A 12,729-nucleotide genomic window follows, 5' to 3' on the forward strand; every position below is an offset into this window, starting at 1 on the left:
TGAGTTGAAAGGTGAAGTGATTTGCCCAATGTCACACACTTAAGTAGCACAGCCAAAAATAAAGCAAGGGTGAGCCCCAGTTCAGTGTCTTATCCCAAAGACTGCATTGTGACCAGCTGTTCAACTCAGAAAATTCCTTTTTGGTCAACTCAGAAAATTCCTTTTTGGTCATCTATCTGCCCTTTTTAACAGTATAGCATCTTATGGTGTTCTAGCTATTAGTATAGAATTTGCAATGTTTGACCTATAATATTTTGCATAGCTTCCTAGGCTGTTTTTCTTATTCATATGCTCTGAAAGCCTCTCCTCTGCAAGTCAGTTTTGTTATGGAATAAAGTTATGTGAGCCATGCATTTACCTGATTAGTGTGCACGTTGAACTGCAGGAGCTCCAACAACCTAATGGTGGTGCCTTTACCACGCGTTAGTGGTATTAACACTAGTTAAATTACTGTATTTGTATCACTTCAACAGTACCCTACCAAAACTTAACTCGTGACTTAAAACCTACTTGCAACTGATGCTTGAAGCTTTCCCTGGCACTTCAAGAAGCTAAGCCATCTGTTTTCAGATTTTTTAAAAAGTTTCTAGCCCATATGATTGTGAGGTGGACTTGAATAAACTGAAGCAATGTTGTCTTCCTGCCTAAAGACAGATTGTTTCAGTCCCTCTGGGACTGCTCAAAGAGCTTCCAAGCAGCGAAGTAATAGCTCTCTAGACAGTTGGCATGCTGGTACTCAGAATCTGGTGGGAGAGTGGAAGAAATGACAAAAAAGTGAATTTCACACTACTGCTAGAAAAGCTTGGGGTAGCACATGTGGCATCTGAGCTGTTGTCTCAGGACCAGAGGCAGATCTCCCCAATGTTGCATGACAACTTTAAGTAGTAAGTAAATAACAGCGAGATATGTCAGCACCTAAAAAAGTTAGGTGGAAAGCAATTGCCCTCTCGTCCCCACAACAAAGCTGCTTATTTCAAAGTTACACAAAGGAACTGTGAAGTCAATATGTACCTTATATTTTTAAATGTACATATATATTGCATATGGACAATTGAACACAGATGGACATATAACTTAAATCATATTTCTATATGAAATCTACTCTCAGAATCTCACTCACCCACTCCTGTATCAAACCTGTGTCTGAGCCATTGAAGTCCTCAAATCATGGTTTAAAGACTTCAAGGTGCAGAGAACCTTCCAGCAAGTGAGCTGTGCCCCACACTGCAGAGGAAGGTGAAAAACCCCCAGGGCTTCTGCCAATCTGCCCTTGAGGAAAATTCCTTCCCGACTCCAAATATGGTGATCAGCTAAATCCTGAGCACGGGGGCAAGACTCACCAGCCAGACACCAAGGAAAGAATTATCTGTAATAACTCAGATCTCACCCCATCTAATAGCCCATCACAAGCCATTGGGCATATTTACCACTAGTAGTCAAAGATGTATTAATTGCCAAAATTAGGCTCTCTCATACCAACCCCTCAATTTATTAAGTTTAGTCTTGAAGCCAGATATGTCTTTTGCCCCTACTACTCCTCTTGGGAGGCTGTTCCAGAACTTTACTTCTCTGATGGTTAGAAACCTTCATCTAATTTCAAGTCTAAACTTCCTGATAGCCAGTTTATATCCATTTGTTCTTGTGTCCACATTGGTACTGAACTTAAATAGTTCCCCTCTCTCTCTCTCTGGTATTTATCCCTCTGATATATTTATAGAGAGCAATCATATCTCCCCTCAGCCTTCTTTTGGTTAGGCTAAACAAGCCAAACAATTTGACACTCCTTTCATAAGACGGTTTTCCATTCCTCGTATCATCCTAGTAGCCCTTGTCTGAATCTGTTCCAGTTTGAATTCATCCTTCTTAAACACAGGAGACCAGAACTGCACACAGTATTCTAGATGAGGTCTCACTGGTGCCTTGTATAGCAGTACTAACACCTCCTTACATGTAAAATTACAGTGCCTAAACGATTAGACAAAAACTTTATTTACCTTGTATATCTGTATATAGTCAGATTCACTATTACCATGTATGTTGGACCTTCATCACATTTAAAAACAACTAAACTACTAAAATTGGCAGGGGAGCCAGCAGCACGTGTAGTACCTGAAACTACTTAACTATATTACTGAAACAGAACAGACTGGTTGTTAAGTGTCTCAAAGCGATTAGAACTTAGCGTGTTTAAAAAAATAAAAAAAGTTTCCAACTGTTACTTGAGAGTATATACAGAACTGTAAGAAAAACTCTACTACTGTAGCTTACCATGATACTGCCTTTAATAACAGAACTTTTACATCTGCAGAAATGTAATTAAAATCTCTAACTGCAGACTTCATATGAATAAAAGACATTAAGTGGTTTTTTTTAGTGTCTTCAGTGTACATAATTTGACAATCTTCAGGACTGACGTGATTTTATCGGAAACACTAAATTGCACTGTCATTTTTTGTTCCAACACGACAGTAAAATTAGCTAGAAAATATAGCAAACCAACTCACATTACAATCAATAGGATACTACAAGGTTTTGAAGGTGATAAGCAGTGCAAGTTTTCACTAGTTGTGTTTGTCACCTATTTCACAGAACCTCGTGTAGCACTTTTTAACCTATTTAAAACATGTTGTCCTTTATGTCTCCAAAGCACTGTAACAAAAATAGTAACTAATCCACACAAAAGCTCTGTGAGGTAGGTAATGGCTTTCACTTCCATTTTATGAATGGTGAAGCTGAGGAAGGGAGGGTTTAACTATTGCCCAAGGCCATAATGTCTGTGTTAGATAAATGATTTCAAATTGATGAATTATTCGCTCCAAACCCTAGTTAGTTTAGGAGACCATGCTGTACACGTAGGCCTAAATTTTCAAGTTTGGGTGCTTAACAATTGGCACCTGAATTCATAGTTAGGCTCCCAAATAAATGGCCTAATTTTAGACCTTGTGGGTTCTCAGCGTTTCTGAAAGGCCATTTATTTAGAGGCCTAAGATGGATTTGTAGGTACCAAACATCTAGAATAGGGGCACTTTAACTAAGGCTAAGGTAGGCTACATGGCAGATCAGAATTTTTTGCTCTTCTCATTTGACATTGATGAACTAATGGAAGCAGCTTGCCTTCCTGGTGAAGCCTTTGAGTATCTGTAGCACCTCCGATGAAAGCCCCATTAATAAACACTCTTGGAACCTGTTAAGTATATGAAAATTACATTAGTTATTTTGCTGGAGGTAGGCTAAAAACCAAGTGTGGTCATGCATGCTGCCGCACTGCCATATAAACGCAGGAATGCTAAGCTTTTACATACTTGCTATTTGATGCACCACATTAGTGGACAGTCTTACATTTCCATAATAACTTCCTATAAAAGGGGTCCTGAGATGAATTATATTAAACAGAGGCATCACTCCATCACTTTCTCCTTAAAAGTAATACGTACCATTTGCACATGGGTTTAGAACATGCAGTGGAAAAAATGATTCAAATGAAGTTACAGAGAATTGTTACAAAGGCAGAATGTAATTCCCAAAGGTGCCAGGATACTGGGGCTAACATTTCTACCCAAGCAAAAAGTGTCCCTGATGGATTTCAGTTTTGTGTCTTTGATGTGACCTTTGTTTAAAGTCTCTTCTGACAGACAGCAGGATCAGCAGTACAGTAACCATCATGACTCTGGAGTGGTACGTCAGCACCAGGAGGAATGTGAGATACCTTACAGAAGCTTTGCTACGGCTTCCTCAAGCACCTTGTGTTTTACTTAGGAGCTCATATAAAGGTTCCATGCAGCTAGCATGCAAGATCTGATGAGGTCACAATTGGTGGGCTATTGCTTCAGTGAATTAGCCCCCCTCTATTTTAGTTACTACATCTGAAAAGATGTACTCACCGTCCTGCCACCAGTCATTTGATGAAGAATGTCTTGAAACTGGCTTCCGTTTTCATACATGTCTAGTTCTACTGCTGTGTAATTTACATTCATATCCTGGAACAGTTTTTTTGCCATTTTGCAGTAGCCACACGTTGTTTTAGAGAAAATCACTACACAGTTGTCCGAAATGGTTTCCTGTATTTTTTAAATAAAAAAAGGGTTGAGTCAATGTATTCTGCACGTGGGTACTAATTAAATGAATTAATCACATTCTTAAAGAAAGTCTTAGACAAAAGCAATATGTTTTGTCTTTTCATTATGGTAACAAATTCCAAAAGGTATAAGTAGGTGTTTTCAGTGGGGTCCCACAAGGATTAGTTCTTGACCCTATGCTATTTAACATTTTTTGTCAATGAGCTGGAAGAAAACAAAAGATCATTACTGATTAAGTTTGCAAGAGACACAAAGATTAGGGAAGTGGTAAATAATGAAGAGGATAGATCACTGTTAAAGAATGATCACGATCACTCTGTAAGCTGGACACAAGCAAACAATATGTGTTTTTAAATGGCCAGATGTGAAGTTCGTATCTAGAAACAAAGAATGTAGCTATAGTTACAGTACGGGGGACCCTATCCTGGGAAGAAGAGAGTCTGAAAAGGATTGGGGTGAAGGGAGAGTCATGGTGGTGGTGGATAATCAGCTGAACACAGGCTCCAAGTGAGACACTATGGCCAAAAAGGCTAATACAATTCTTGGATGTATAATCGGGAATAGTGAATAGGAGCAGAGGTGTTATTTTACCTCTGTAAGGCATACATTTTAACAGCGAAGGCAATTAACCACTGAAACTATTTATCAGGGGCTGTGGTAGTTTCTCCATCACTGGATACCCTTCTAAACGTTCAAACAAGAATTTAATTCAGGGACATTGTATGGCCTGTGTTATGCAGAAGATCACTGTAACTCAGTGGTCCCCAATGCGGTGCCCACCAGGTCATCTAAGTGCACCCGCGTACTGGCTGGTGGACAAGCATCTGCCAAAATGCCGCCAAAAAACTGCATCATCAAGAGATGTCTCCACTGAAATGCTACCAAAAAGTGGCGGTGCTGCCAAAATGCTGCTGATTTTCGACAGCGATGCCTCTTGACGTTGCTGCTTCTCTGTGCCATTTCAGCAGATGCTTGTCCACCGGCCACAGTCCTCAGTGGCTCATCGTCCGGCGCCCGCCGCCCAGAAACGGTTGGGGACCACTGCTCTAACTGTTTACAATGACCCCTTCTGGCCTTATAACCCATGAAGCGGGACTGGCTGGGCAAGAAGACTAGTACAAGGAGCTGGAGGGGAAGCTAGGATTGGCTGGACAAGGAGAATGGGACTTGAATGAGAAGCTTGAGGAGTGGAGACTGCGTAGGTGACAAGAAAGGGACTTGGATGAGAAGCCAGGAGTGTAGAAGAGAGAGGACTGGCACAGGGATAAGTTGGAGAGCATGGGTGAGAACGGGCTCCCATTTGAGTGGGGTAGTGGACAGAAGAGTCTGGGACCACTACAGCACACTATCCTGCAAAACACACTCAAAAGTTAGAGAGACAGGCCACCTTAATACTGACATTTCCTGACTTGAGTTCTTGATTTTGTAACCTTAATAACATAATAACTTTTAACATAATGTGCATGTGTAATTTTATATTGTTTGAGTGATAAAATGCTAGAGTGGTCCAAGGAAAACACCTCTAAAGAGAGATCTGAAGACAGACTATAGATAAATCATGATAAACCCCAGGGAACAGAACATTGTAGGGGGCTGGCATGACGGGATGGACCCTTCCAAGAATCCCCCAAAATATAACAGAGCTGTGGGTAACATGGCTGTGATAAGTCATCTAAAGGTAAAAATGACGCAGGTCTGACAGGCTGTGTAGTCAAAAGATGAATGTGGAAAAAAGGATAAAGTTCTTTCTAGAAATGTAAGACTATTACTTTACTGGAGTTGAACCGGAGATATTTTCTAGCTCTCATTGCTTAATTAATTGATTTCATTGGATTTAACCCCTCCCCTCCTCCAAGACATCACCATTTAATAATGACACTAGTGGTGAACTTAATTGATTTAAATGGGACACTGTGAAAGTATAAGGGTTTGCCCACATGGATTAGATTGCAGAACTGGAGTTCAAAAGTATAATACACTATTTACTGGACTAAATTTACAGATCAGATTCTGTAGCCTGATGTAATAAAAAAGCAATCCTTGTACTGAGTAGAAAAAATAAAGGAAGTCAGTAAATTGCTATCCCTTTTTCAAAGGCTAGAAATAATTATTATTTCTGAATAATAAATGACCCCTTTATTTACCTGGATCTTGTTCACAGTGGCAGCATTAGACAATCCCATTGAAGTAGATGGACTATTTCCCATTCTAAAAATAAAAATGTTAGATAGATAAAACCTCTTTTTGAAAAAGTCACTCACTTTTATGGTTCTTGAGTTATTTTAAACATGATACTAAGGCTTTCTGTCAAAACAACTTCACTACCCCCACCCGATTTTTTAGGTATCCGCAAAGTGCCTGGAATAGAGACAGTTTGACATCACAAATCCATTGGTATCCCATGATTTTGTCTCTGCAGGTTTGGCATTGCATAGCAGTCATTAGTTTGAAGTGAATTACAGAAACATTCCTTTTTAAAATGCCACCTAACAAAAGAATTAGCTACATTAGTATTTTTTGTTTCTTTAATTATTCTGGTGTAATTAAAGTGGCAAACCCACCCTAGCCAGGATTCAGTTGCAGTGGTCCAAAGGTACCTGCACCGGCGTAACTTATTCTGGTTTGTCTGCTAGAGTTTACGCGGTGTAACTTTCTCCTTAACGCAACGACAACACTCGATCTCCCTCCCCCAGTTTACTATACCAGTGTAACTCTCCCAGTCCTAGGGGACCAGACCGGCAATGGTATGGGAGGGGTCGATCCCCCGTTTGCCTTGGGCTTGGCTGATGCATCTGCCCGGATGCGGCAGCGGCGCCGCTGAGAGCGGTGGGGCAGGCAGACCCCGTTGAGGGCGGGCAGCTGGCGGCTGGCAGGCTCCGCCGGCTTGGCTAGCTCCCTGCCGGGCTAGGCGTGCCCAGTACAGGGAAGCACATCCTGAGTTGGGCTCGGGCCCAGCGCACGGCCCGCCATGCTCCGATCGGCGCGGGCCGCACGCTCTGCTCGGCAGCGGCACGGGGTTGGTGACAGTGGGGCAGCCCCGCAGCGGCCACGGAGCAAGCGGGCGACCCCACTGGGGGGAGAGGCCGATGCAGGCGGGGCCAGACCCGCCCTTCCCCGGGGCCCCAGGTGGGTGCGAGGTCACATCCCCGCAGCGGAGCAGCTCCAGGGCGACCCCGCCGCACGGACCTGAGCCGGCTGCCGGCGGCGCGCAGGGCTCCCGACAAGGCCATCATGGGCTCGCCGGGCCGGGGGAGGAGCCTGGCCAGCCCCTGCGCCAGCTGGGCTGCCCGCCGCTCTGCCTGCCCGCGTTCCTCCCTCCCTCCGCGGAGCCCAGGGACCGCCCCGCCCCCGGCGCTGGCCCGGGAGAGCAGTCTCTGCTCCGCTCCTCCAATCGCCTTCGTCCACAATCCGACCCTCCCCCGCATCCCCCCCCACACATGCCCCCTCCCTCCGCGGCCACGGTACCTGAGCCGCCTTCTGCTACTGCATTAAGCAATGGGCGGCACATCTGTCAGCTAGTGGTTGCATGCTCCTGTCCCCTGGGGGAGAGGTGGGCACAATGCAGTGGCTTGTTTTGGGAGGGGTGAGGTGCTAACGCCACATTCTTATGTATTGGTGTCAGAGAAGGCAAGGTCAAAGAAACGCCTTGGCACAGGGAGCAGAAGGTAGTGAGGGTTGTGATGGTTCTTGGGTGAGTTTATGCCAGCAATGCCCTTCTGCCATGTACATTGTCCCACCACAGTTAGTTGGTTCCTGGATCCAGTGGTACCTCCCGGTAGGCTGGGGGACAGGACTTTAGAAGGCGTAAGGCCATGTACATTGGCCAAACCAGGCAGTCTAGGCAAAACAAGAAATGGACACAAATCAGACATCAAGAATTGTAACATTCAAAAAACAGAAGGAGAGTACTTCAAGCTTCCTGGACATTCAATAACAGACTTAAAAGTAAAAACGAGGAGCACTTGTGGCACCTTAGAGACTAACAAATTTATTTGGCATAAGGTTTCAGGGGCTAGAACCCACTTCATGAGATGCATGGAGAGGAAAATACAGTAGGAAGAGATATATACATATATAGAACATGAAAAGATGGGGGTTGCCTTACTAATTCTAATGAGACAATTCAATTAAAGTGGGCTATTATCAATAAGAGGAAGAATCACTTTTGTAGTGGTAATCAGGGTGGCCCATTTCAAACAGCTGACAAGCAGGTGTGAGTAACAGTAGGGGAAAATTAGCATGGGGAAATTAGTTTTTATTTCTTGTAATGACCCATCCACTCCCAGTCTTTGTTCAGGCCTAATTTGATGATGTACAGTTTTCAAATTAATTCCAGTTCTGCAGTTTCTCATTGGAGTCTGTTTTTGACTTTTTTTTGTTGAAGAATTGCCACTTTTAGGTCTGTTATTGAGTGTCCAAGGAGGCTGAAGTGTTAAAAGTGGCAATTCTTCAACAAAAAAACTTCAAAAACAGACTCCAATGAGAAACTGCAGAACTGGATTTAATTTGCAAACTGGATACCATCAAATTAGGCCTGAATAAACATTGGAAGTGGATGGGACACTACAAAAAGTAATCTTCCCTGTGTTAATACTCACACCTTCTTGTCAACTGTTGGGAATGGGTGATGTCCACCCTGATTGCATTGGCCTAGTTAACACTACAAAAGTAGTTTTTCCCCCTCTGTTGATATTCATCCCTTCTTTTCAACTATTGAGAATAGGCTACTTCCACCTTAATTGAATTGGCCTCATTAACACTGACCCCCTCCCCCCACTTGGTAAGGCAACTCTCATCTTTTCATGTGCTGTAATTTATATACTGCTTACTGTATTTTTCACTCCATGCATTTGATGAAGTGGGTTTTAGCCCACGAAAGCTTATGCCCAAATAAATTTGTTAGTCTCTAAAGTACCACAAGGACTCCTCGTTGTTTTTGCTGACACAGATGAACACGCCTACCACTCTGAAACCTGTCTTAGGGTTGGTTTACACTACACAGCTAGGTCCACATAAGGCAGCTTACCTCGACCTAATTATGTCTTAATTACAGCCTTCCTCCTGCTGATGTAAGTGCCTACCACACCATCATAATAACTCCACTGCCACCAGAGGCATTAGGCTTATATCCCTGTAGTTAGGTATATCTATCACTGCAGACGCTGCATCCCTTTCATTGCCTCCTGCCCTGAAATTAACAAGGCAACTAGAGCCCAGCTGTCCCCTGCTCCTGCGGAGAGCTGGGCAGCTAGACCTTGCTCCCAGCTGGAAGAGAATGGACCGTGCTCTCAGCTGGGAACCAGGATAAGAAGCCCACATAGTTTCCCCCCCACTTCCCTGCTTCCAGCTAGAACCAAGCGTGAGAAGCTGGGCAGGGGGACTGAGAAGCTAGGGTAGCTGGACCCTACTCCCTGAAGGTGAGAAGCCCTAGGCGGCTTACCTTGGCTCCTAGTGAGGAATGGGGAGGGGAGAAGCCCTGGGAGAAGTCTCCTGGCAGGGAATGAGAAGAGGAGAAGTCACAGCCATGCAGTTTCTCGCCAAGAACAGGGAGCAGAGAGAGGATGCAGCCTCCTGGGAGCCCAGGATGCTGTGGGGCAGCCAGGCAGCTGGCAGGGAGCTCCCAGCAGAGCCAAGAGATCTCTCAGCACCTTGCACTGCCCCTCTTAGATTGGTGGAAGCATTCCCTGTGAGAGCACACAGAGGGTAGTTTGAACATACACCACCACTGTCATTATTGCGATGACTGTAAGGTTGACTCAAGTTTCTAGTATAGACAGCCTGGGGCTGGTAAAGGTCTGTTTCTTGCACACTGAAGTTTTACCCATGTTATTTATAGAGAGTTCCATTGTGCCACAAGAACAAGTTGTCAGTACTCTTCTCCCTGGAGCTGAAAGGGTCTTTTAGATATTCTGGGCTCAGGCCATGTCATGCCTTGAAGATCAGGCCTTGAACTTTATTTGGTCTTCTATGGGAAGCCAATTTAGAGAGGAGAGGAGAGGTATGAGGTGCTTGCAGCAGCCTATCTTGCTGAGGAGACATGGTGCAGTAGTGTATACTAGCTGGAGTTTCCAGAGTGCTGAAGACTTCACGTCCAGGTTTATCACATTGCTGTAGTTCAGCTGAGAGGTGATGAAGGCATGAATAATCGAGGCTAAGTCATTGTTGACCAACATGGGATGACATCTTCTAGCCAATTGGAGATGATAGAATGAGTCACTCTCAGATACTTCTGTATGAGAGGTTAGCATCAACAAGGAATCCAAGAGTACTTCTTAACTACAGACTGAATTGAAGAATTTTGGGTGTGTACCTTCAGCCAAAGGAGACTGCATGGTGTCTGCAGACTTTTCAAAGGGCTTTCCTCTGGCCACCAGCATCATCTCCTTCTTGCTCAGGTTCAGCTAAGCTTCTCCAAGCTATTCATCCATGAGCTGATCTCATCCGAGCACTGGGCCAGCTTGATGGCAGTGGTGTGGTCATATATGGTGAAGGATTGGTCGAGTTGTGTGTCATCTGCCTATTGGTGGCACTTGAATTCATGTTGTCTGACCAGTTTGTCTTTGTTTTAGAATCCCAAGGTTACACAGGTAAATTTCAGAGCTGAGAAAAGAAGCCAAGAGTACTGCTTCCTATTCCTGCTAGCCAGCCACTGGGAAACACTAAACCAGGTTGCTCATACCGCTTCTTTGTCAGTTCTCCATCTCATTTTAAATCTCTGTTGCAAAGTAAACTTTTCTCCTTTGTAGTTTCTTTCTTGCTCTTCTATTACTTATCTGTGTAGTTGTATTACAATGCAACTGCAAATATACAATCTTCCTGTTATATGAAACAGTCCTGAAAAATCCATACATTACCAGAATCCTCAATTATCTGAACATGTTCAATATCCCTCATGACATTTGGATAATCAAGGTTGTAGAATATTTATATCTGAAAAGCATTTTAAGATACAGTCTGTATGAAAGAGGCTATAGAAAATAAAACTTCATTGTATTGCACATTTCCCTGCGGCCACAGCAGTTTCCTGGGCAGTGGGGGGAAGGAAAGCATTAACCCCTCCCCTTCCTCCTTGGAGACACAGGTGGGACACACATCGCTTAAGGAACCAGGTGAGGGGCGGGTGAGGAGGTGGGCCACAAGGCGAGGAGTAGGCGGGGGTACAGTGAGGAAGCAAGTGGTAGGCGTGGGAGTGGCAAGCCAGCAGTAGAGGAGTGTGGGGGATCTGGCTGCTAGCCGGGGAGTGAGGAGATGAGCAGTGAACCACTCAGCTAGCAGGGGTTCTCATGATGGGCAGGGGATTGGCTGTGGCAGGGGAGTGAGAAGGCAAGTGGCAGACACATGGGAGGCTAGCCCCCAAACTCCACACATTCTGCCCCCGCTATTCCCAGACAGCCAGAACCCCAAGATCTCCTACTCCTCCCATGGCTGGAGCCACAAACCCCCAGCCCTGAGCGCCTCCCCCCCTTGGCCGGAGGAGTGCCAATCTGGCTAAAGCCCTGACATCCTCCCTAGCCCACACACACCTGCCCAGAGGAGCCACAGGCCAGCCTCAGCCATGGCTGCCCTCCCCTCCCCCAGACCCAAGCCACCCAGATATGTTTTTCATTATTATTTGGACTTTTATTATGTCAAAGCATTTTTAAATTGACTTCAGAATTGTTATACCTAAAAAGCAAAAGAAGACAAGAATATGCACAGCACCTGATTTGTGTTTCTATTCTGTTAGATCCAGTAAAGAATAGAGATAACTGTGCATTATTTGTATTATTGAGTCTGAAAAAAACCCCAAAACCTTACATAAATAAATTACAATGATTTGGATATATATATATTACTTTATTAACTTTAGGAAAAATAAATAATTTTAAGGAAAAATGTCAGTGTGGCTACCAGGAAGAGTTGGTGGCTGCATTCTGAGGCCACCAAAAAATGTGTTGCAAGAACCCCTAGTGGCCTATATAGAGGTCTCTAGAGACAGTGGACTTTGATATGTCTTTGGGGTATTATATTTGGGATTATATAATATACCAATTAAGCAAATGTTTTTACTAATGTTGAATGAAACATTCAACATCATATTCTCTAAATGTTAACGTTTTTCTTTGTTTAGAATCCCAAGTATTGTGCAATAATACAAGCTATAAGGTGATGTTCTGCAATACACACATGCCTCATACATGTCATAAAGTGTCCTTCAGCGTACTAGTACTGGAACGTTGGAAATCTCTGGCCAAATGTCCCATTGGATAGCTATACTTATAGGCTCTCTGAGCCTGCCAATCAGAACCCATTAGTATATATTACTAGTCCATTAGTCCAGCAGAGCTACTAGCAGCCTCCCTTTTGAAGCTGGTAAGGAATGCTCTATTCAATATCAGTCTCTGCAAACTGTCTAACGATTCTAGTTTTTCCCCCAAATAATAGCTGAAAGGTAAGAATTGAATAAAGGGTATTATTTAGTTCTTACTTTCCAATAACAACTTATTATTAACAAATTAATAATCGTTTTCCAACAGGCTAATGTTTACTAATGTATTACAAAAATAGTACAAGCATTATCAATTTGATATTTGGTAATTATGAGAATTGGAAGTAATGGGTCAACTGAAACTACTGACACATGATGTACCAAACTGTTTTTGCAACTTTATAC

General features: G+C 43.7%; 1 protein-coding gene across 3 annotated transcripts; it reads right to left on the minus strand.

Moving 5' to 3' along the window:
• Positions 1-2,261: 2,261 nt before the first annotated feature.
• Positions 2,262-7,592, minus strand: GLRX2 (glutaredoxin 2). 3 transcript variants are annotated; one of them, XM_030572894.1, is made up of 4 exons: positions 7,542-7,592; positions 6,221-6,284; positions 3,882-4,058; positions 2,262-3,184 (listed from the first exon to the last, which is right to left on the minus strand). In XM_030572894.1, the coding sequence occupies exons 2-4, from the start codon at positions 6,281-6,283 to the stop codon at positions 3,038-3,040; spliced, it is 387 nt and encodes a 128-aa protein (XP_030428754.1). In that variant the 5' UTR covers position 6,284; positions 7,542-7,592; the 3' UTR covers positions 2,262-3,037. The 3 variants fall into 3 exon arrangements, with proteins under 3 accessions (XP_030428754.1, XP_030428752.1, XP_030428753.1); XM_030572892.1 differs by lacking the exon at positions 7,542-7,592 and adding an exon at positions 7,263-7,350; XM_030572893.1 differs by lacking the exon at positions 7,542-7,592 and adding an exon at positions 6,638-7,234.
• Positions 7,593-12,729: the final 5,137 nt, after the last annotated feature.

Source organism: Gopherus evgoodei, chromosome 8 (assembly GCF_007399415.2).
Source record: "Gopherus evgoodei ecotype Sinaloan lineage chromosome 8, rGopEvg1_v1.p, whole genome shotgun sequence".
NCBI lineage: Eukaryota > Metazoa > Chordata > Testudines > Testudinidae > Gopherus > Gopherus evgoodei.

Excerpts from the sequence above, each read along its gene's own strand:
- GLRX2 (XM_030572892.1), bottom strand. The coding sequence starts at position 7,309 with ATGATGGCCTTGTCGGGAGCCCTGCGCGCCGCCGGCAGCCGGCTCAG. Across the intron at positions 6,285-7,262 it reads GCCGCCGGCAGCCGGCTCAG|AATGGGAAATAGTCCATCTA; the intron begins GTCCGTGCGGCG and ends TTTTATTTTTAG. Across the intron at positions 4,059-6,220 it reads CCACTGTGAACAAGATCCAG|GAAACCATTTCGGACAACTG; the intron begins GTAAATAAAGGG and ends TAAAAAATACAG.